Here is a 23,460-nt window from a genome sequence, read left to right on the forward strand (position 1 = left end):
ATCCACACAATACTTCAACAAGCATTTATTAAACGCCTACTATGTGCTCAGCACTATACTAGGCACTCGGGGGTGCAGAGATACAAATGTAAAAGTTATTATTCCTGCCCTCAAGGAGCTTACAATTTAATTTTGGAAATAAATACAAATATGAAACTATAACACAGAGTGCTAGAAAATAATTACAAAGCAACATATTAGTAAGTACATGGACCACAGTATAAACTCAAAAGATAAGTGCTGAGGCAGCACAGAATGAGGGAGGTCACCACATGAGGTGATGTCAATCAGGGAGAGCTAACTCAGAAGATATAAAGATAAGCTTTGAAGGGAGTGATGAACATGAGCTGGGACCAAAGAGCAATCTAAGCAAAAAGAATAGCATGAGAAAGGCACAGAGGCAAGAGCTTGTAAGACATCAGTAGAAGGCTGTAGGAAGTTTGAATCTGTTGAATCAAGGTGAATATGCTAGAGAGTAATGAAGGCTGATGAGTATTAAGCATAGAGGTAATGGAGAATTTGGAACACCACTGCTCCATAGGAATTATCTACTGGGTGTTACTTAGTGAAATGAAATTTTACAATAGAGATATTGTAAAAAACAGGTGTTTGAAGAGGATTGCCTTGGAAAAATTATCTACTGGGTGTTACTTAGTGAAAATGAAAATTTTACAATACAGATATTGTAAAAATGGAGTTTGAGGAGGACCACCTTGGAAACTTTATACAAGATGGGGATCCTGGGAGCAAGGAAATTGGAAAAAAAAGAATTACAGTAACCTGGACCTCAGATCTACATGAAAGGCTATAATGGGATGTGAGAAATGGGAGATCAAGCCTCAAGGAGAAAACTGATTAAAAACTAGACTGACAGCAAGTTTTTGGACATGGAGAATGGAGAGCAGAAAAAGATAACTCCAAGGCTGGGGTAAAAATATGAAAGGTGGTGACACTTTTCAGGAATTAGGCAATGAGGCCTGTTTAAAAAGAAAACAGGGGTTGGCGATATATGGTAATGAATCCTATTTTCAAATATCAAGTTGTACAGGTACCTGTGGAAAATTCCAAAAGTCACAGACTGACCCACAGGGTGGGAAAAATGAAGTCATTCGAATACAAATAGTAGGTATAAACAATCAAAATGGATAAATAGGAGTATAGAAAATGAAGTGAATAAAAGACAGGGAGATTATTCTCAGCAGAGAAGAGAAGGGGGAGTGGGTGGAAAGATCAGTTGAAAAAAGAAAGCCAGATATTAGACAAAAAGGTTCCCACAAGCCAAAGGAGGGAGAATTCAACAATATAAAATATAAATTAGATCAAAAAGGACATCAAAAAAAAAAAAAAAAAAGGCCTTACTATAAGGCCTTACTATTCGCCCACTGGTGAGTCTACAAACATTTCACTGGAATGCTAAGTATGAAAGCCAGCAAGAAGTTGTTTTAAGAACAGATTAAAGAAAAAGGGGGGTTGAAAAAACGGAAGACATGTTTGAAAAACCACGAACAACAGAGGAGAAATAAATGGTAGTTAGAAATGGGCAATGAGGTTGAAAGCATTTCACATTTTATGCTGCAGTTGAACTTACTATTGTTATCCTAACTGACCATCTGCCTGGCCTGGTACATGGATATTTCATTTCCCTCCACAATTCTACTTTCCCTTTGGCAGTTTAGAGAAAAATTATATTTGAATTTATTATTGCTGTATCCTTCCAGTTACTCTGTTAAATATGTTTTTTTTTTTTGCACAATTTAGCTTTATGGTACTACAAAGCATCAGCACTTAAAAATGATATAACTATAACCCCAAAGGGCATTTTCAACCAATTTTCCAGTAATTGTAATGTATGTGTACTCTACTGCATCTTCTTTTCCCCAGTACCTCTCATGACAAGGGCTACATATTTTTAAACAGCTGACTAGATTACCATGTACGTTATACACAGCATAGCACAGTAGTCAGGAGCACAGGCTCTAGCCTAGAATCAAACTGTGTGGGTCAGAATCAGTTTTATCACATACTGGCTGTGTGATATTGGTCAACTCACTCAACTCTCTAAGCCTCCGTTTCCTCATCTATAAAATGGGGGATAAAATAATACCTATTGATATGGTTTGGCTGTGTCCCCATCCAAATCTCATCTTGAATTGTAGCTCCCACAATTCCCATGTGTCGTGGGTGGGACCAAGTGGGAGATAACTGAATCATGGGGGCAGAACTTTCCCGTGCTGTTCTTGTGACAGTAAGTCTCATGAGATCACACTGTTTTATAAAGAGGAGTTCCCCTGCACAAGTTCTCTCTTTGCCTGCTGCCATCCATGTATAAGACATGATTTGCTCCTCCTTGCCTTCCACCATGAGTGTGAGGCATCCCCAGCCATGCAACTGTGAGTCCATTAAACCTCTTTCCTTTATAAATTACCCAGTCTCAGGTATGTCTCTTTATTAGCAGCATGAGAACAGACTAATACACTTATCATGAGCCTGAGAAAGGCATAACAGGGTTGGGCACACAGTAAGTGCTCAATAAATGTCAGCTATTATTATCTGGAGACTCAGAACCAACAGTAAAGTTAACTGCTCTGTTTGGGAATCAACCACCATATTCTAGCACTGTACATTGCTCCAAGGAGAAAATCTCTGAAACCTAACATGCCTCTCCCAGGGCTATGTTGGATGGCATTAGAGTTATGAAAGAACCACCTCACCATGTCAGTTCCTAAAATGAGCAGCTTAGGATGGGAGGAAAAAGTACTGATGAATAGTTCATTTCAGATAACATAAAGATAGAATCTACAGGATAAAGGAGCTTAATGAATGCCATTCATAGTTAAGAGCTCAAAATAACACACAGCCTGGTCAATAATATTCTATGCTAAGAGTGGGAACTTGAGACAAAATGATTTATAGTGATGTCCTCAAAGAATCCACAGCCTTTTTCTATTGTCTTATACCGTTTGGCTAATTCTATATATGTGCTCTATCAGCTTTGATAATTCTTTAAGACACAGTCTTTTCTCATACCCAATATAACACTAATTTTTCTAGTCATTATTTTCTCCGAATTTATGCCAGATGCTTAGTAATTCTGAGATTTAAGTAATCTGGCTACACATTACTCTGAATACTGACACATAAAGAGACTTTAGCTAGTACATATGTACACATTCAATATCTTGCTCTGGTCTATCGCCATACCACCCTGAATGCACCCAATCTTGTTACTATGTTGCTTTGCTAAAAGGGCTTTTTATTAGAATAGAAGAGAAGCATTCTTCTAAAGTGTATACACACACACACGTGTACACACACATGTATTTTCCCTCTGACAATGTACCTATCATATGTAATACCTGCATACAAGGTAGTACTGGCCCCAGGAAGCCTCAGTATCTTACAGAGGGTAAGGCACAACTGAAACAGAGAGTGAAGATCTAGATACAACCAGATTTACTTGTTTCTGGTTTCTTAAAATTTCAAATACAAAGAAATTAGGAATGGTAACTTATAAATTAAAAAAAGAAACAAGAGAAGGGAGGATAATAAAATAATGGATAATGAAAAGGACTGTTGGAAACCAATATGACAAGTGATGGGTGCCTTCATTCACCAATAGCTCAATGAAATTGATGTAGATAATTCTGATGTTGTTAGTAGTCAAAGTGGGCCATAGGGAGGCAGAGAAGGAATGTTATAGGGAAAGAATTTATGATCCAAAAGGTGGTCCTCTATGAGATAAGATTTTGATTGCTATTTTTGACCCATCAATCATAAAATAATATGATTAAGTGTTATTTCTTTTCAAGATAGTCATAGGGTGAAATTATGAAGCTTTCATCAGAACCTGTATTTTTTTTTTGTCTGAATAGGCTTAAGTAATCAATTTTAAGTTTGAAGGTTAATTTTGGAAAGCCCAAAATTAATTCCAACTCTGGTAAATAAGTGGCTACTCAAATGGTAAAACTAAAGTGTAAGAGTAATAGAGGGTTTTCTCATATGGTTTATTAAATGGGAATTCTAAGAATGTTCCAAATATTTGGAAGAATACAGTAGTACTATTGGAATAACAGTACTTGGGAATAACAAGTGACAACCCACATTGGATGCATAAGTTCTGGCATGTTACTTTAAACCAGTCTCATTACTTTATATAGTATTCCTTGGTATAATGAAAGCCTCAAAGATGAAATATAGTGCCTGGTGATACCGAGTTTAATGTACATCTCTGTTGGTAGATTACAGACATGGATTACAGATGGAGTGCACCAGAGTTCAAAAGAATGAAAAACTGTGAGGTAAGGTATTAGATTACCACTGTGGATATTAAAGTCACATAAACTAATGGCAAGAAACAGATGGAGAATAACGAGTGAGGTCCTAAGGCCATCTAAAGAGGTGGGTGCAAGGTAATGGTAGGAGTGACAGACCATCTAGTCAGGGAGTTTGCACAGGCTGATAAAACCTGAGAAAGCAGTACTGTAATGGGCCAAAAAGGATGAATATACATTCTTTGTAAGGTTTTTATCTTCCTAAAGCATCTTTGTCTCCTTCTCCTACCTGATGCCATAACTAGGATAGTGCAAACTATTTGTACCACAGTGTACAGTTGGGAGGTAGAAGGAGAGTCAGAAGTCAGCAAAATGTATAATTATCCAAGCTCAAGAGCAGCTGGGCTGAGTCTCCACTCACCTCTTTCTCTGTATTACTCCCATAACCATAACTAATGTGTCCACTTCCTTTGCTGACACAGGTACTGAGACTAGGGGTGGTGAAGGATATGTATAGATGCTCAATGACTCAATGGAGTCAGTGAAGGTGATACATGAAGAAAAATGCTGGAGTGCTGTTAAAAATACAGCATTCTGAGTTTGTATGGGAATACAAATTTCCACTGACTAGAAGGAATATTAGAATAAAAAAATGCACACTTAAGCATAAATACATTAAGTGTCTGTAAAATTTTCCTAGAAAGCTACATACAAATATAAGTTTCACACAGAAGCTACTTGTGACTCTAAAGCAGCTTCTTAGATCAGATTAGGAATACAAGGGCACCTTCAAGGGAATAAATGGGAGAAGGGGATCACAGGAGATAGGAAGAAGCAGAGGAACTAGGAGTAGCAGCCTCTCTCAAACCTATAGCTACTCACCCAAAAGACAAACTTAAGCGCCTCAAGCCACGACAAGCAACTTGCTCTAATGCTATTTTAAATTTCTAAAGGATACATTAGGTCATCAGGAGCTCCATCAGATACTTTCAAAGACAGTCAAGCTAATCAAACCCCAAAGCACTGGACCCAAATTACTGAAGAGCTATCCTAATTTTGCCACCACTATAGATTCTGACACTAAAGTTGTGATGACCTTTCTGCCTTTTAGTACACTGAAAGACCTCTCACTAATGTGTGGTTTCTCTAATGCTGAATAATGCTCAAATTGTAACTGAAGTTGTTCCTAAATGCCTATGGATTCAGATTTTTCACCACTGTGGATTCTCTGATGTCGAATGAGACTCGACCTCTGAATAAAGGCTTTCCCACACTCATTACATTGGTAGGGCTTCTCCCCTGTGTGAATTCTCAGGTGTTGAATGAGACCAGTGTTCCCATTGAAAGCTTTCCCACATTCTTTACATTTATAGGGTCTTTCTCCAGTGTGGATTCTCTGATGTTCAATAAGGCCTGACTTCTGACTGAAGGCCCTCCCACACTCATTGCATTTGTAGGGTTTCTCCCCAGTGTGGCTCCTCTGATGACCAATAAGATGTGAGCTCCGCCTGAAGGTTTTCCCACACTCATCACACTCATAGGGCTTCTCCCCTGTGTGGATTCTCTGATGTCCAATGAGGTGTGAGCTATGACTGAAAGCTTTCCCACACTCATTACATTCATAGGGTCTCTCCCCACTGTGGATTCTTTGGTGCAGAATAAGGCCCGCACTCTGACTGAAAGCCTTCCCACACTGATTGCACTGATATGGCTTCTCCCCAGTGTGGATTCTCTGGTGCAGAATCAGGCCTGTGTTCTGACTGAAGGCTTTACCACACTCCTTACAGTGATAGCGTTTTACTTTGTTGTGGATATCCTGATGTGAAAGAAGGGCTGACCTGTAACTGAAGGCTTTACCACATACATTACACTGATAGGGTTTCTCCCCAGTGTGGATTCTCCAGTGGCGAACAAGGCCTGAGCTCTGAGCAAAGCTTTTCCCACATTCATCACATTTATGTCGTCTCTCTTGTGTGAGATTTCCCCGCTGCCTCTCTAATCTGCCCAGAAGGTCACGGGCTTCTCCATGCTCAAGACCCCCGATAATATCCCCGTTGCATTTTGCAGCTGTCTCTCCATGTGGTTGGATTCCAGTAGATATTACCTGTTTTGATGCTAATTCTCTGTTCTCACTCCTGGTCTCACCACCTGAAATAAAAATGTAATAATAAACATCAAGCCAATGTCACATCCTATTCTTTATGGTAGGAGAAAGGAACTGAAGATAGGGGAAAAGGAAAGTACACATGAACAGCTATAAGTAAACACAAAACTTCTGTCTCCAAAACAGCTTCTTAATAGTGACCTTGCTTAATATGAGTCAACTGGGAAAGAGGTACCATTAAAAAAAAAAAAAGAGTTAATTGGAAGGGGAACTAAAGTCAGGAAAGGATCAACTGAGGTAAGATGAAAGCTGGGGAGTGAGACGAATATGAAACTACTAAAAAAACTAATGAGCAGGACAGAAATGGGAAAATGCCCCAAACGGGAGGAGATACAATTAATTTATGTGAGAAAAATCTATGTAGGAATCTCATGACAACTTGGAGAAGAAATGTATGCACTCAGAGAGCACCTGTGAGATGTCAATTTCCAACTGGCAAACATGCCAGTACCCTAGTACAAAATATAAGGAAGTTCTGGACAGGAGAACAGAAGTTTCATGAAAGATGTCAAGAAGTCTAAACATTATAACCCTCTGTTGGATCCTGAGCTTAAACTCAACTATGTCTTTCAGAAAGGCTGTAGCTACTATACACATAAACAACAAACAAACAAAAAATCTAAAATGACAATAATAACCACAGCTCTCCTTACCCAGGGAGAACACGTTTCTGAAATTTTCTGGCCTGTTATCTCTACTCAGATCCTTCTGTGATGGATCAAGAAGCCACTCCTCTCGAATAAGGGACACGGCCATGTCTTCAATCTTCTCCAAAGTCTGAAACAAAACAAGATACCCATTTGGGGACTGTGATTCTTCCACAGCTCAAACCTAGAGCTTGGGAGATCCACCAGTATTGGGAGAAGATTACAACTTGGAAATGTACTATGTAAAGGGATCTGAATAGCCAGGAAGAAGAGGAAAATGCATGAGATCAATTGGGGGAAATTTAGGATCGATCTGTCCCTAGGCAAAAGAATTTTTGGGACAAGTTTTTGGGTAGGTACTGCTACAAACTAGACAGTCTAGATATAGGGCAGATGCCACAAACACTGACAAGCACAGCTATGGGGTTTCAGTGAGAAGGAGCACAACTCACCTGGAACCCTGCTGTGAGAAGTGTAGCTGTCATTTCCTGGTCTCCAGAACTTCCTTTCTGGGAAGGAGTAGGACTCTGGGAAGTAGACATGGCTGAGAGGAGAAAGGAGCTATGAATGAGACCAGTCCTGTCCTGTGGTTGTGGGAGTCGGCAGTCACCAATTCCAAATTATTTGTATTTCAGCAGATATACATGTATGCCAAAGATTTTGCACATGAAATGCTGATATCTTGGATTCTGGGCCCATATCTATGGTTGCCCCACAAAACATATGCACTCCAATGTCCCTGAAGTCAGACTGAAGTTACACTCAAAAATGGAAAGTATACTGGTTTCCTAACAGGAATCACTTTTCAATTTCTTCTCTACCATCAAAACTACTTCTATCTTTGTGCTTGTATACAGTATTTCCTTAGGTCCTGTTCTCTTGGCAAACCAAGTATTAGCATCAATCAATCTCTATTAATTCATTATCTTTCTGAAATGTCTACTATGGCTTCCAGTATTTGCTTTCTATAAATATCAAACAACTTATTATTAAAATATAGATTACTGTATCTCAGGCAACAAGCTTTAGGACTTTAGACAAGAATTATTAAGAGTGTTTTAATGCTTCTTTAGAAATATTAAAAATTCATATTTATAAACTAAATCACATAAATGAAAAAATATGAAATGCAGGGGAAGATGAGATTGGAACATCTCATTCTGCAATAAAGTAAAAAAAAACTCTCAAAAACCGATGGGAAAATGTCAAGAGGATACAAAAGCCAGACTGAAGGGGCCTTCTGTGGCCAAATCTGAGATGATTTAGCAAAATAAAGACAGTGGCTGAGCACAGTGGCTCATGCCTGTAATCCCAGCACTTTGGGAGGCTGAAGTGGGCAGATCACTTGAGGCTAGTAATTTGAGACCAGCCTGGCCAATATAGTGAAACCTCGTCTCTACAAAAATTAGCCAGGCATGGTGGCGTGTGCCTGTAATCCCAGCTACTGGGGAGGCTGAGGCATAAAAATCGCTGGAACCTGAGAGGCAGAGGGTCCAGTGAGCTGAGATCACTGTGATCACAGTGAGCCACTGCACTCCAGCCTGGATGACAGTGAGACTCTGTCTCAAAGACAAAACAAAAACAAAATAAAGACAGTAACAGAATATTTATGGAATAAATAGGAATTTATGAGTCCATACTGATAAAGAAAAAATAATAAAATTGGCACAAGGGAACACTCTCCTTTACAATAAAGAAATGTAGAAGAAATGACAGAGTTAGAAAACCACTATTTCATAACTATTTCAGTAATCACTAAGTCAGTCAAGAAGCACCAATGAACACTAAAACTAGTGTTTTAGCAACAAAAGTTTAATGAGGACTAAGATATTTAAATACATTCAAAAGTATCTTCCACAAATTATTTATTACTTATTAGTTACAAATTACTTATTAGTTACAAAGGGAAAAACAGTAACTATACAAGAATAACCTTAACCAAGTCATCAAAGATAACACCACCAATAACAGGACAAATTCCTATTATACCCTTAAGAAGGAGTACAACATCTCTTGTTAAGATTTAGGTCCTGTATCCTTGGCAGGGTGAGGTGTTCCTGCCAAGTATATATGACCTCAATGTAAACATGATCAAACATCATGCAAATCCAAATTGCAGCCATTCTACAAAATAACACACCTGTACTGTTCAAAAAAAAGAAAGGTTGAGGAACTGTTCCAAATTAAAGGAGATTAAAGAGCCATGACAACTAACTACAAAGTGTGAATCTGGACTAGACTCTGAACCAGAAAGAACATAATTGGGGCAACTGGTAAAATATGAACTGTGGCCTAGGTTGGTATTGTAGCAATACTACATTTCTTAATTGTGATAAATTTAGGAATGTATTTATTTAAGTTACCTAAGAAATGCTCTTGTCTGAGGATACACATACTGAATATTTCCAAATGAAGTAGCATGACACTACCAGCATAACCTCAAAAACGCCTGTGTTGTAAACGTACTGGGCTAACAGAAATATGTAACTACATAAAAAATAGCCAAATTATTTAATTTGTCCATGAGTTTACCACTAGAATGAATAATCTATATTTGAAGCCTAAACATTTAAACACAGACATTGGGACTGGTTTGTAAACAGGATTTTAGTTCCTGGTTCTTCAGGAACGAGATAGGTATCCCAAATGGACTTTTTTTTTTTTTTTTGAGACGGAGTCTCGCTCTGTTGCCCAGGCTGGAATGCAGTGGCGCGATCTTGGCTCACTGCAAGCTCCGCCTCCTGAGTTCACGCCATTCTCCTGCCTCAGCCTCCTGAGTAGCTGACTACAGGTGCCCGCTAATTTTTTGTATTTTTTTTTTTTTAGTAGAGATGGGGTTTCACCATGTTAGCCAGGATGGTCTCGATCTCCTGACCTCGTGATCCGCCCACCTCGGCCTCCCAAAATGCTGGGATTACAGGCATGAGCCACCACACCGGCCCCAAATGGACTTTTATTTCTACTTCCCTTCCTTATTATCAATGAAATCTGGCTACTCACCTCTCTCTTGTGACCCTTGGGGCACTGGAGATTTATGCTGGGTTGCTTCAGATTGGAGCTCAGTATTTGGAGGCTCTGGTGCAGATTCTGAATGTACTACCTCCTCCCAGAGTACCCTACGTCCATGTACACGAGCTGAGACCTGGAAACAAAAGACTGTTGGATAGTAAGAAATTCCTTTGCGAAATGTAATGAACAATGAAAGAGGACGAAGAACACATCTATAGGGATATATGCTTGGGGAAGGAAGCAGCAGACTCTCCCTTACTCCTTAGGGACAGTAAGGAACACCAATATGTAGATGAGCACAGAAAGAAAGGCATCATTTTTGCTTAGCACTAAAGGAAAAGATTTCTGCTGATGCCTTCCCTGCTACACAGAACACCAGTATTTTGTGCTCCTAAGGCAGAGGAAGGAGGAAAACAACAAACTTAAAGCAGTGCTATGCAGTAGAAAAATCTTTTAATAAGGAACTAGAAAGCCTGATTTCTGGTCTCAAATTTACCTTTAATTATTTGAATGTCCCTGAAAAAGTAACTTAAGCTTCCTATGCATCAAGTTCTCATCTGGCAAATAAGAACAACACAGTTGTAGGGACATTATGACGACAAAAAAAAAAAAATGGATTTATATCCTTTACAAACATAAAAAGAACTCTACAAGTATGAGTCATACTACACTAAAACTATTTTCATCTTTATCCAACAGAAACTGATGCTAAGCATCTGTTCTCCCACTGTGATGCCTATGTCCCTCTACCAAGCTTCCAGGACTCCCACAGTCACAGCATGCACACCTCCTTCTACTTACTGGTCGTCCTAGTATATCAATCTGCCTTTCCAAATCCTCTAATAGGGTCACCACCTCCTCTCCGTTCTCTAGCTGATGTTCCTTAACCAGAGTCTGGAGTTCCTCAGGTAGGATGGTCAAGAACTGCTCCAGCACCAGCAGCTCCAGGATCTGCTCCTTGGTGTTCAAATCTGGCCTCAGCCACTGATGGCAAAGTGCCCGTAGCTGGATCAGAGCTTCTCGGGGTCCTAGTGTCTCCTGGTAGCATAACTGCCTGAAGCGCAGGCGGAACAGTTCTTGGCCAGGAGGGTTATTCTCATGCAGACTAGATTCCTGGTCCCAACCATGATCCTCCTCTACCTTGACAATTACAAGATCCTCTTCAGGAGTCTGGTCTGGTGGGGATGGGGCTGACGGCTTTCTTGATTCTTCAGCCATTAGAGCCTGAAAAGTTCAGTAGGCTCGTTTCCACTATCTTCTTTATCTTCTTAAGAGAAGACTCTTCTGAGGGCCTCTTTCTAAGGGTACTTCTTCATGAAGAAAATATGATAGCGTTAAGGCAAGTCAAAAGTCACTGTAACTTACTACAGTATCTTAACAAGTTCCTTATCATGACACGGACTTCACGGTTCAGCCAACTAAATGATCCTCCCCACTGTTCCAGAAATAACTTCTTACTTCCTTAATTTTCCGCCATGCCAGTCATGCCAAACCCATCCACAGAAAAACTCCTTTCTTCTGCTTTCATCACCATGTTTGGGGATGTGGAACATGGCTAAGCAAAGTCAGGAAACTATGTAGACTGGGTCTAGTTGAAATTCACTGTTCAATCTCAGCTAGCCTTCAGGGCTGCTCCTTTAACCCCTTTTAGCCTTTGTTACACCAGCTGTACTAACCTGGTTCTACACCCTTCAGCTCTCAACCTTTCCCTTACTAATTTCCATATAATCTAATTCAAGGTATTGTCAAAAACTTTCCTAACACTTTGCTCTTCTCCACCCAACATTCCTTATCCTACCTGTGCCCCCCATCTTTCCTCCTATCTCAAGGTTAATTTCCTCTACTATGGACGTGACCTCCAACTCAAAAACTCTCTATGGAGCACTCCAAGAAACAGGGATGCCCTATTGACACCTACAATCCAAAAGTCTACTCCTACACTAAAAAGGCTACATACTATATGATTTTATTGATGTGAGATTCCTATAAAATCATATAGTATGTAGCCTTTTGAGTCTGGCATCTTTTACATAGCACAATACATTTGTTTTTAATCAATGATGCATCAGCAGTTTGTTCCTTACGTGGATGAATGTTTAAATGTTTATGCATTTCCCAGTTAAGCAATATCTGAGTTGTTTTGTTATCACTGAATAAAGCCCCTATGAACATCTGCATGAGTTCTGGTGTGAGTGTAGTTTTCATTTTATTTGGGCAAATATTCAGAGGTAAACTTGCTGTGTCATAAAACACATATATGTATAACTTTATAAGAAACTGCGAAACTGTTTTCCAAAGCCCTTTGCATTCCACTACCTGTATATGAGAACTGCAGTTGCTCACCAATCTGACCAGCTCTTGATATTGTTTTTGTTTTAAATTTTAAATATTCTAATAGGTGTATGTGTAGTGGCAACTCATTATGGTTTTAACATCTCGTATGATTTTAGTATGCATTTCTCTACCAATAATGTTGAGCATCTTTTTCTATGCTTACTTAACATCTGTATATCTTCTTTAGTGAAGTATTTGTTCAAAACTTTTACCTATTTTTTAATTTAGTTATTTTAAAATTAGGTTTTAAGCGTTCCTTATATACTCTGGACACAAGTCCTTTATGAGATATGTAATTTGCAAGTATTCACTCTTTTTCATTCTTTACACAGGGTCTTTTGAAGAAAAAAAGTTCATTTTTTTTTAGTGACTGTGCTTTTTGTGTCATATCTAAGAAATCTTTGCTTAATCCAAGGTCACAAATATTTTCTCCTGTTTTTTACTAAAAGTTTTATAATTTTAAGTTTTACATTTAGGCCTATGATCCATTTTGAGTTAATTTTTGTATAGATTTTGAGGTATGGATGGAGGTTCATTCTAAGGATTCTCCTTTACGTACTCAACTCTCTTTGTATATTTGTCAAATATCAGCTCACTATATGTATGTATATATATAAGGGTCTATTTCTGGAATCTCTATTTTGTTCTTTGACCTATACATCTATTCTTTCACCAATACAGAATAGTCTTGATTGTGTGACTTTTAAAATCTTGAAACCAAGTAGGTGTGAGTCTTGCAACTTTGTTGTTCATTTTCAAAATTATTTTCACTTTTCTAGTTCTGTTGTCTTTTGATACACATTTTAGAATCAGTGTATTAATTTCTACAAAAATTCTTGAATTGGATTTGTACTGAATCCATAGCTCACTTTAGGGACAACTGATTTCTCAACAATACTGAGTTTTCCATTCCATGAATACAATATGTCTCTCCATTGAAGTCTTCTTTGACTTCTTTCGTCAGTACTGACACTACCTTCTTAAAGAACAAGATAAAATACTGTTGCCTTTAAAATCCTTCCCTGGTGTCTCCAATTCTAAATTATTTTCCTCTCATTCTATACCTCTGTTACTTAAATGTGTATTGCTTTAATGTGACTTTTCCCATAACTGCATATTTATTAGTTCTAAAGGAATTCTGACTTTGTAACTTAATTGTATTTTCCCCATGGGCAAAGGTCCGTATCTTTATCTTATTGATAGAATCGAAGAACATTAGCTGTATTTACAATAGCAAACACAGAACATGTTTATATTTCTTGTAAGAGTGAGGTTTAAAAACAAGACCTGATGTCCAAGAAAGTTCAATTTCATGATTTTATTTCTTTGTGAAATATGTCTATGGTTTCCATCTTTGGTATAGACATTATCTCTTGCCTAGAATTGCAATGGTAACTTTGGTTATGCTTTTTTCCCATTCATGTTCTACAGTATTGCCTAATGTGGGTTGAAATGTGTCCCCCAAAAAGATACACTGATTTCCTAACCTCTAGTACCTGTTGATATGACCTTATTTGGAAACAGGGGCTTTGCAGATGTAATCAAGTTAAGATGAAGTTATACTGGAATGGGTAGGACATTAAGCCAATAAGACTGGCACACTTTTAAAAGGAGAAAAGACACAGAGAGACTCTCAGAAAGGAGAAGGTCATGTGAAGACACAGACACAGACACAGACACAGATGAATGACAGCTAAGTGACTACAGAAGCAGAGATGGAGTTATGCAGCGCAAGCCAAAGTTTGTCAATGACAAGAAGCTAGAAGAGCATGGCTCTGGCGACACCCTGATTTTGGACATCTAGCCTCCCTAACTATGAGACAGTTAAGTGTCTATTGTATTAAACTACCAGGTTTATGATACTTTTTTTTTTTTTACAGTAGCCCTATACTGCCAGAGAGATTTTTTAAAAATATGTAATATGACTCACCTTCTGAAAATATTTCAATAGGAACCAAATTATTTAGCATGGTATGCAAGGCCCTTTATGAATGTAAACCTGGCTGGTTTTATCTACTTTAAACTCACATAAAGCCTTTTTGGGCTGTGGCTTTCTCATACTTCCATTCTACTACAGAGTTCTTTACTTTAGCTCAGTGGTTCAAAACTGATGCCAATATTGTTCTTACTCCCATCCCAGGGACCTTTGGTAATGTCTGTAAATATATTTGTTGTCACAACTTGGGGGGAAGGGGTGTTACTATTATCTCATACATAGAGGCCAGGGATTCTACAATGCTCAACACAGCACCCACCACAAAGAATTATTTGGCCCAAAGTGTCAACGCCAAGGTTGATAAATCTGGGTCTAGCTAAAACCATTCAACTTTTTTTTTTTTTGAGACAGAGTCTCACTCTGCCGCCCAGCCTGGAGTGCAGTGGCGCAATCTCAGCTCACTGAAAGCTCTGCCTCCCGTGTTCACGCCATTCTCCTGCCTCAGCCTCCCAAGTAGCTGGGACTACAGGCTCCTGCCACCATGCCTGGATAATTTTTTTGTATTTTTAGTAGAGATGGGGTTTCACTGTGTTAGCCAGGATGGTCTTGATCTCCTGACCTCGTGATCCGCCCACCTCAGCCTCCCAAAGTGCTGGGATTACAGGTGTGAGCCACTGCGCCCGGCCTAAAACCATTCAACTCTTAACTATAATTTATCTATTACCTTTTTCATGAGTTCTTCTCTGTCATCCCCCTGCCATTTGTCATTCCTACAAAGCATTTTTTACATGGTCCAAATTTAGGACTTACTACATTGTGAGAATGTGGCCATAGCCTTATTGCAAATGTTTATTGACAGAGGTGATCATTAGCTTTGTATTTCAGGAAACACTGTAGAGAATGAAGAAGAGCGTAAGTAAAGGTAGCATACCCAAAACCAGTTGTCATAAGATGCTAACATCAAGATAAAACTAGAGATCTATAGTCCACAAAGAAGAGACAGGTACTTAGGAAAAAAATCAGATTACTGTACATATAGTTCCCCATACGGATCATCAAGGCAGTGCTTATCTTTCTAGTTTTTGGAGTTGCAGCGGGGGGTGGGGGTGGGGGTGGGGGTTGGTTTATAGACTCTTCAACCTAAAGAAAACACAGAACTTCTTTCCAGCAAAATGTCCACAGACACAAAATTGTACATTCAATTTCAGCAGGGTTCACAGACTCAAAGGCCATCTAAGTATGACAGAAAGGTTAAAAACAAACAAACAAATCCTACATAGAGAGTATGTACAGAAAAGGAAGCGAATTTGAAAATTATTTTTAAAGTTAGACAAGGCCAGAACAACCGGGTGGAGAGTAAACTACAGATTAGAAGAACCAAAGAGCAAAAGATATGGTTAAATATAACAACTAACATCAGGGGTATAGTTCACTGATTACGACTTTACAGGAAAGTGGAGGAATTTGCTAGAATAGTGAGATTTGGGGGAAGAGTGAATTTAAGGAAGATGCTGAGATTTTGTTGAGAAAGGGTAATCAATTTGGTTTCAACAAATTACCTATTTGTTTTTGTTTGAATAAATTATAATTTTAAGATAATTTATTTTAAAATGGTCTTAGCTCATTTTAAAATAATTTAATTTTTCAAATCAAAACAAACTCTTAAATTTTCTTAAAATAGCTACTTATGGTTTAATGTTAAAAAACTTAAAGGTCATTACACGGGACATAAATTCTAACTGTTTAGAATGTGATGTTATATAGTGATAGTCTTACCATGTTTTCTTGTAAATTTCCTTAAAGCCAAGGTTCATTTTTAACTACTGAACAACTGGCCATCTATTACTGAACAATCCTCATCCATAATGGCTATAAAATAATAATAATTATTATTATTATCATTATTATTATTATTATTTAGGGACAGGGTCTCACTATGTTGCTCAGGCTTGAGTGCAGTGTCTATTCACAGATGCAATCCCACTACTTACCAGTACAGGAGGCTATAAAATATTTTAATGTGAAGTGTGCAGCATTCAAGAACTTTATATTGTTGATGTGGTATTAAAAAGTCTCAATAGTAATACTGATGAAAACCAGCTATTATCAGGTTTGTTCATTTTTTATACCAAATCGGCCAACAGGTCTTGCCCATTGCCCATCTTGATTATTATATTTAGTGGCTAATTTTCCATATTTTTAAGTCTCTTCCCTCTCTAATCAGCTAGTTTTTGAGAATTACAACCTATAAATAACTGAGTGCAAAATTACTCCACTATGTACTTTCCTCTCAGTTTTGTGCGTACATGTCTGTATTAAGTTGGTGAGCACTGTGTGGCTACAGACTGATTTTTAGTCTCCTTAAATAACACCTAGTCAAGTTTACATGAGTTTAATATGCCATCTTTAAAGCTTCCTCTGAATTTTAAATGCTGTAATCCTGTGAGATACTGAAGGCATAACTCAATTTTAACGGCATTATTTTTTCAATAGTTGTAGAAGGAATGTATTCTTCCTTCAGACTAAGTCTAATCTGAGAAATGTTTGGGAACTGAAAACAAAACAAAAAAGACATTTTCCAGGATTTAAAATCCAAAAAAAAGTAGGTGAAGCAAATACTATGCTTTGTTATCTCAAATTGCATTAGCTGAAAGTTTTAATTAACATCACATTTTACATTTAACCACAACAGAAATTCAAACATGTATGTATTTGCTAAAACAATGACTGTACGTAAATATACTCAACGGAACTAACAAATAACAGAAATATATTTTTAAAGGTGGTGGTGGCAGTCAAAGTAGCCTGACAAAAATTATTCATGACTAACCAGAGTTTTGGAAATGGGGACCTCCCAGAGTTCCTCGTTGGCTAACTTAAGTTTGCTTTAACAAATGAAATAGGCATTCTGATAACGCTGAATTCTGAATTACCCTGAAATAAAAAAAAAAACCAAACAAACTTTCGTACAATTATGTAGTCAACACACCACCAATTTCTGAAAACACTAAAGAAAGCAGAGTAACAGCAAAAATCGGTTTCCATGGAAAACTGAGGCTTCCAAAAGCAAAATATGTCTTTGTTAAAAACTGAGAATTTTGTTGTGCCCGAAACGCAAAATAGCGCTAAGTGAAAACAATTCAGACCCTAGAAATAGTTGGATAAAAAAATAACATGGGGGGGGTCAGTTCCCCATTTTAAGATAAACACGATCGACTACAAAATCATACCACAAAACGATTATCTATGAAGAAAGCTTCATAAAAGGTTCTCTCGCAAAAAGTTCGAGGGCAATGCGTGGGGACGTACTCTTACACCAGCAACTAAGGCGTCGGAATCGGTCCACCGCGACGACCACCGCACAGGCCCCTCTGCGGACCCCTCAGGCCAGTCCTCAGCTGAGGCCTGGACCAGCCACAAAGCACCCACTTTCCTCCGACCCAGAGCCCGACCGTACTCACTGTGAGTTGCAGAGGCGCCCCGGCGTGGGGAAGGTACGCTGCAACGGATAAACACACCCGGAGAAAGGTCGGGAAGTAAAGGGGATGAAAACTGTACTCCGACTAGGCCCCTCCGGACACTAACTTCCAAATCTGCGGAGGCACAACACAGGCCAGCACGCATCTTGCCCCAAAGGCACTTCCGGAAGCTCTCTAGGAGTCCTGGAGGTCTAAAAGCTCTATGGTCTGCCGACTGAGGGTACCGGAGTACCATGCCCCTCACCTGCTGTGTGCTGTGCCTCGGGTTCGTCCGCGTGCCTCAGGCTTGCCCCGTCGCTGGGGCAGTGAACGTGCTGGGGAATAACGGACCTTGGTGTCCCCTCCGCCTTGTGTGCCTGTGCAGCTCCGCGCGTTCGCTGACAATAGTAACGGTCCCCTGGGGGTAGATATCCGACGTGGGGAGGCTGGAGCTGTGTACAGGAGGCTAGGAAAGTGTTGGAGGAGGGAGCACTTCATGGTTCCTTAGGATTCCAACTGGACTAGCGTTTGGCCCCGTTACATACCCTGTACTTTACTGTTCTCGATTCATAAATATATCCAGTCCCCCCCACATAGAGTACAAACTTCATGAGGAATTCCTGCTAATCACAGTTCATAGTTTTGTGAAATCCCTATGGTATGGCACTTAGGAATAGCATACTTTATTAAGTATTAAAAAAATCGTAATTAAATATATATTCTTTTTGGATCTTTACATATTTCCCACTCTTTCCTATCTTAATGAATTTCAATCGCTTACAACATCTGCTTTGCTGTTAGCTGTTTTAATGCTAAACCTATGATGTAAGCTTGGGGAGTAGACCCTAGTTTTAATACCACAAAATTTGGGGAACAAATCTATGTTCATCCTTTTTTTGCTAGTCTTTTTTTTTTTTTTTTTTTTTTTTTTTGAGACAGGGGCTGTATTGCAGAGTGTGGTGGTGTGATCATAGCTCACGGCAGCCTCAACCTTCTGGGCTCAAGCAATCTTCCCACCTAAGTCCCCCAAGTAGCTGGGACTACAGGTGTGCACCAACTTCGCTTTTTAAAAAATTTTTTTGTAGATACGGGGTGGCGGGGGGCCTCACTATGTTGCCCAGGCTGGTTTTGAACTCCTGGGCTCAAGTGATCCTCCTGCCTCAGTCTTCCAAAGTCCTGGGATTACAGGCATGAGCCACCGCCCTGGCCCTATGTAATGAACAGACCTGTTGCATTACAGCTTTTTGACTTTTGGGACTAATAGGATTTCAGGGGTGGAGGTTGTGGCAAGTGTTATTTTTTGTTGTTTAGGTCTCATGTATTTATTTCCTTCAGTGCCTTTCCCAACCACCTATTTATTGAGTTCTCAGGGCTCCTCCAATTTTCACCTTAATTTCCCTCTTTATCTGCTCCTGCTGGTAGCCACCACCACCGTTTCTATCCCTTTCCAATTACTAACTTCCCAATATTTTGTGTACTGACAAAGTTGTTTTGATTTAAGGGTTTTGTCATCTAATTATCACATGAAAACAAGTAAATAATAGTAAACACTAGGAAGCTACAGTGCTTCTGGACTCCTTCAAAGTACTTATTTTTGCTTTTTATTTCACAGCTGTTGCTTTCCACCTGGGATGGTAACTGGAAGTAACTGGTGACAGACTAGAACTCTACTTTCAGTTTCTTTTTTTACATTTAAAAAATAACTTTTTTGGCTGAGCAAGGTGGCTCATGACTGTAACCCCAGCACTTTGGAAGCTGCGGGAGGATCACCTGAGCTCAGGAGTTTGAGACCAGCCTGGCCAACATGGCAAAACCCCATCTCGGCAAAAAATACAAAAATTAGCTGGGCATGGTGGTGGGCTCCTGTAGTCCCAGCTACTCCAGAGGCTGGGACAGGAGAATCACATGAGCCTGGGAGGCAGAGGCTGCAGTGAGCTGAGATCCTGCCATTGCACTCCAACCTGGTCAGTGGAGCAAGACCCTGTCTCATCTTAAATAAACAAACAAATAATTTTTAAGTCTGAAGTTGTGTACATATGTAGTTGTACAAATTCAACGTGCACACAACTATGCACATACTATGTATAAAATTGTGTACACATAGGAAGTAAAATAGCATCATGCTATAGGCAGTTTTCTCAAACTGGACACACAGACACTGATTATAAGATAAAATTGATAAATTTGACTTCAAAATTTTAAATTTAAATTCTCATCAGAATTTAAATCTTCTCAAAAAAAGCACCATTAAGAAAGTGAAGAAAAAGCTATACACTGGAAAATATTTGTAATACATCTATCTGACAAAGAACTATCCAGAATATATAAAGAACTCTCACAATTAAATGAATAAGATAATTCAACACAAATAGGCAAAATATTTGAACACTTTGTTTACAAAAGATAAAAGAATGGCCAGTATGCACACTAAAAAGTAATAATTATTCATCAGGGAAATGCAAAGTTAAAACCACAATGAGTTACCACCACATATCCATTAGAATGGTTGATAATATCACCAATTTCTAAGTTATCCAGGCTTGAGAGGCTTCCTTAGCTTACTCAATGAAATATGGAGATAAAAGAGAAATTATCAGCACCAGATTTCTCCTTTGAAATGTTACTTTTCTCCATTAATGTAACCACCATCCTCAGTTCTAATTACTTCATACCTATGTGACTGCAACAGCCTTGAGATAGTCTTCCTAACTATCCAAGACATGGTCCTGAAATATCATGATCATTCTTCCAATCACTAACCCTGAGTGGTTCCTTATCTCTAAGTAAAATTTAAACTTCTCTGCTTGCCTTTTATTTTTTGTATTTTTAAAAATAAATGAAACATGATACAAATTAATATTATATAAAATTATTAAAAGCTGGTATCTCTACCCTCAAATGGTATTTACCTAGAATGTTGGGAGATAATTCTTTAATGGTCTCTCAGATTACTCCTAGTCTTATGGTAGATTTTTCTTTCAGGTTAGCTTTTCAAGGCTATTTGTCTCTCCTTTTAGAGCACAGTTGTTTCCTGACCAGAATAAAGATAATGGCTCATTCTGGAGCAAGGCTAAGCAAAGGATGGGCTTCCTACGCTTGGCATTCCTCTGTTAGTTTGTAAACCCACTGTTCCATCCTAGCAGAGGAATGCCAAGCTTAGGCCACTCTGTGGGCTTTGGGAACATAAGCTTTGGGAACAAGGGAATATAAAGCTTATGTTGCCTGTGTTATTAAGTAATAAAGTCTTATGTCTCTGACACAGGAGTCCAGTGTCTTCTGTTAGTATTCATAAAACTGTGGCAAGTTAAATTGTTAGCTTGCAAAGTAGGGTAAAAGTTTCACAATTTTCGACATGGGGTAATCACTGTTAAGTTTGGAGTGCATCCTTTTCCTGTACAAATACCCCACAAATTATATCTATATACACAAAATTTTTCAACAAAAATGGAATATGTATTGTTCTGACACTCCTTTTGTCACTGATCATTTATCATTTTAACGGCTGAAAGGTATTCCTCAATAGCATATGTCATATGCAATTCTTCCCCCATTGATAGACATTGATAAACAAGTGTTTTCCTTTTTTCATACCACTAGCGTCCAGTCTGCCTTTTATTGCCTTCCAGAATGACCTTCTCCCTATCCCATACCCCTGGTCACAATTCCCTTGTACCCCCATGTCAAAGGACTTACCTCGTTGATCACTACTCAATCTAAACCCCCCTCAAGACTTTATTATTCGATTTTGCACTGATCACATTCTGTCTTATATTACTTGCTATTGTTACATTTGCTGTCAATAGATTAAAGCTTCTGTAGTTGAGGTGTGGGTTCTGAGATCTCCCTCCCAGTTTTAGTGAGTGGCAGCCCTTGAAATATGCAGATGTGCCATACATTTCTGACAGGAAAAGTGGTTTGCCTTTTTTTGTCAAGTAGTTAATCAATCTGATTCATCCTCTTCCTTCAATTCTAGTCTTATTCAATAATTCCTTCTTAGGTAGGTCCTCATTCACCCAAGTACTTATCAAGCACCCACCATGTGACAGACGACAAGTGAGGAGAAAGTGCTGGGATGAGCATCTCTGTGGATCATCCATCCATCTTTTGCATCCTTCTTGGTTTTTCCTTTACCCAAGTCCTGCACTTCACTCTTCTTCACCCGTGCTTCAGAAAAGCGGAAGTTGGTTAATTAATTCCATTTGTCTGACTTGGATGAGAGTGACAGCAGACAAGGGGAAAGACAGGGAAATGCCCTTAGACTGTTCTTACATGCACTCTCACACTTAATAGTCAAAGCCACCCTATGAAATAGGCACTACGTTATTAGCCTGACTTACATAAACGAGTAAACAGAGGCTTGAAGAAGTTAAAAAATAAATTGCCCTAAGTCCTAGCTGGAGAGTGGTGGAGTCCGGATTTGAATCCAGGTTTAAATAATTCCAGTGCCGGCACTCTGCACCTATTTCGCTCTAGACACTCATTTACCCTAAGGACCAGAGAAACTCAATATTTTGAGTTTCCGTAAGTCCGCAAGGTCCTGCCAGTTCACAGTGAGCAGGGCACCGGCAAATACAGTCTGCGACCGTGAGACGTAAAGGGAGGAATGCTCCTCGGCGCCCCTCCCCAGTCTATCCTAAAGTCAAGAACGGCCGAGGCTGCCTTTCTCCGGGGGCGGGCTGCACTAAAACAGTAAAATCCCCCATTCCCCATCAGCAGTCGATTGGGGGCTCTCCCGAAGCGGCAGCTCTATAGGACCACTCTTCTACCCCAAGATCCCTGGGCTTCGGCCCCCTCGGTGCCAGGGTTTGCGGGACCCCACGCTCAAAGCCTCAGGCTGGGGTCGATAACTGCAGAGAGGGTCGGGATAGGAAATTGCGGGTAGCGGCAGATGCGGGTCCCCAGGCATCCCGGAGGTTCCCACAGGTCTGCAGCGGACCTACTTTGCGAAAAGGGCCCGGCTGCGGCGAGCCTCGTTCAAATCAGATGCCAGACAGTGTTTCTTCGGATCCATCCAAATAGGTCCCTAATTTCTCCTTGTGGGAGCCCTGGGCCTCCTTCCAGGCCGGAACCCAAGTGTTTAGGCAGCTGGGAAAGACCGGCCCCCTTTTTCAGTTCTCTCGCGACCTCTAGCCACTTCCGGTTGCTAACGGTTCCCAAGCAGCCCACGAAAACGCTACGTGAGCGGGGCCCTGGGCCAGAGGCAGAAAATGGACGGAAGAAAAGTTCTGGCCGGTGAGTGTCAGAGTGAGGGCGAGGTTGGGTGGTGTTCTCTGCCGGTGGATAGGCTCGACCGTCCGGTTTGGGATTGGGGTTAACTATTAGGGAGTGGTTCAAAATTATGCTAATTGTTAAGATTACGAGTATTATTTAAAAATACACACAACAGCAATAATACAATGAGTCCGTGAAGATCAAATGTCAGTTAACTGATTTAAGCAGCTTTGATAGGAAAAAAATGCTGAATTTAAGGCTAACAAAAAGATCTAAGTGCGCTAATGTTAAGGACTAAGAGTTTTATAACATTATGGGGCAGTCACTCTTCTAAACCTTTCACATTTGGTCACTCATTTAATTCCTACTTTATGAGGTAGATATCATTATAATACTGTTTTACAGATGGGGAACCTGAGTTTCAGAGAGA

General features: G+C 39.5%; 2 protein-coding genes across 15 annotated transcripts in view; one reads left to right on the forward strand and one right to left on the reverse strand.

The window, feature by feature from the left end:
* Positions 1-9: 9 nt before the first annotated feature.
* LOC111525992 (zinc finger protein with KRAB and SCAN domains 8) lies at positions 10-22,913 on the reverse strand. Of its 5 annotated transcripts, none has more exons than XM_023191666.3 (7): positions 22,760-22,913; positions 21,856-21,983; positions 10,893-11,401; positions 10,083-10,224; positions 7,535-7,626; positions 7,089-7,212; positions 10-6,419 (listed from the first exon to the last, which is right to left on the reverse strand). In XM_023191666.3, the coding sequence occupies exons 3-7, from the start codon at positions 11,307-11,309 to the stop codon at positions 5,458-5,460; spliced, it is 1,737 nt and encodes a 578-aa protein (XP_023047434.1). In that variant the 5' UTR covers positions 11,310-11,401; positions 21,856-21,983; positions 22,760-22,913; the 3' UTR covers positions 10-5,457. The 5 variants fall into 5 exon arrangements, with proteins under 5 accessions (XP_023047434.1, XP_023047435.1, XP_023047436.1 ...); XM_023191667.3 differs by having other exon boundaries at positions 21,856-22,026; positions 22,760-22,911; XM_023191668.2 differs by lacking the exons at positions 21,856-21,983; positions 22,760-22,913 and adding an exon at positions 18,085-18,705.
* Positions 22,214-23,460, forward strand: part of LOC111525995 — a 63,207-nt gene continuing 61,960 nt past the window's right edge. For all 10 annotated transcript variants that reach the window (XM_023191674.3, XM_023191681.3, XM_023191676.3 and 7 more), the window contains exon 1: positions 22,214-23,051. In XM_023191674.3, coding sequence (XP_023047442.2) covers positions 22,708-23,051 — 344 coding nt within the window. In that variant the 5' untranslated portion in view covers positions 22,214-22,707. The remainder of the gene's footprint in view (positions 23,052-23,460) is intronic.

The sequence above is a fragment of the Piliocolobus tephrosceles genome, chromosome 5 (assembly GCF_002776525.5).
Source record: "Piliocolobus tephrosceles isolate RC106 chromosome 5, ASM277652v3, whole genome shotgun sequence".
Classification (NCBI taxonomy): Eukaryota; Metazoa; Chordata; class Mammalia; order Primates; family Cercopithecidae; genus Piliocolobus; species Piliocolobus tephrosceles.

Coding starts and splice junctions, on each gene's coding strand:
- LOC111525992 (XM_023191666.3), bottom strand. CDS start 11,309: ATGGCTGAAGAATCAAGAAAGCCGTCAGCCCCATCCCCACCAGACCAG. Junction 7,627..10,082: donor CCAAGGGTCACAAGAGAGAG/GTGAGTAGCCAG, acceptor TTCTCCTCTCAG/CCATGTCTACTTCCCAGAGT. Junction 7,213..7,534: donor TTCTCACAGCAGGGTTCCAG/GTGAGTTGTGCT, acceptor GTTTTGTTTCAG/ACTTTGGAGAAGATTGAAGA.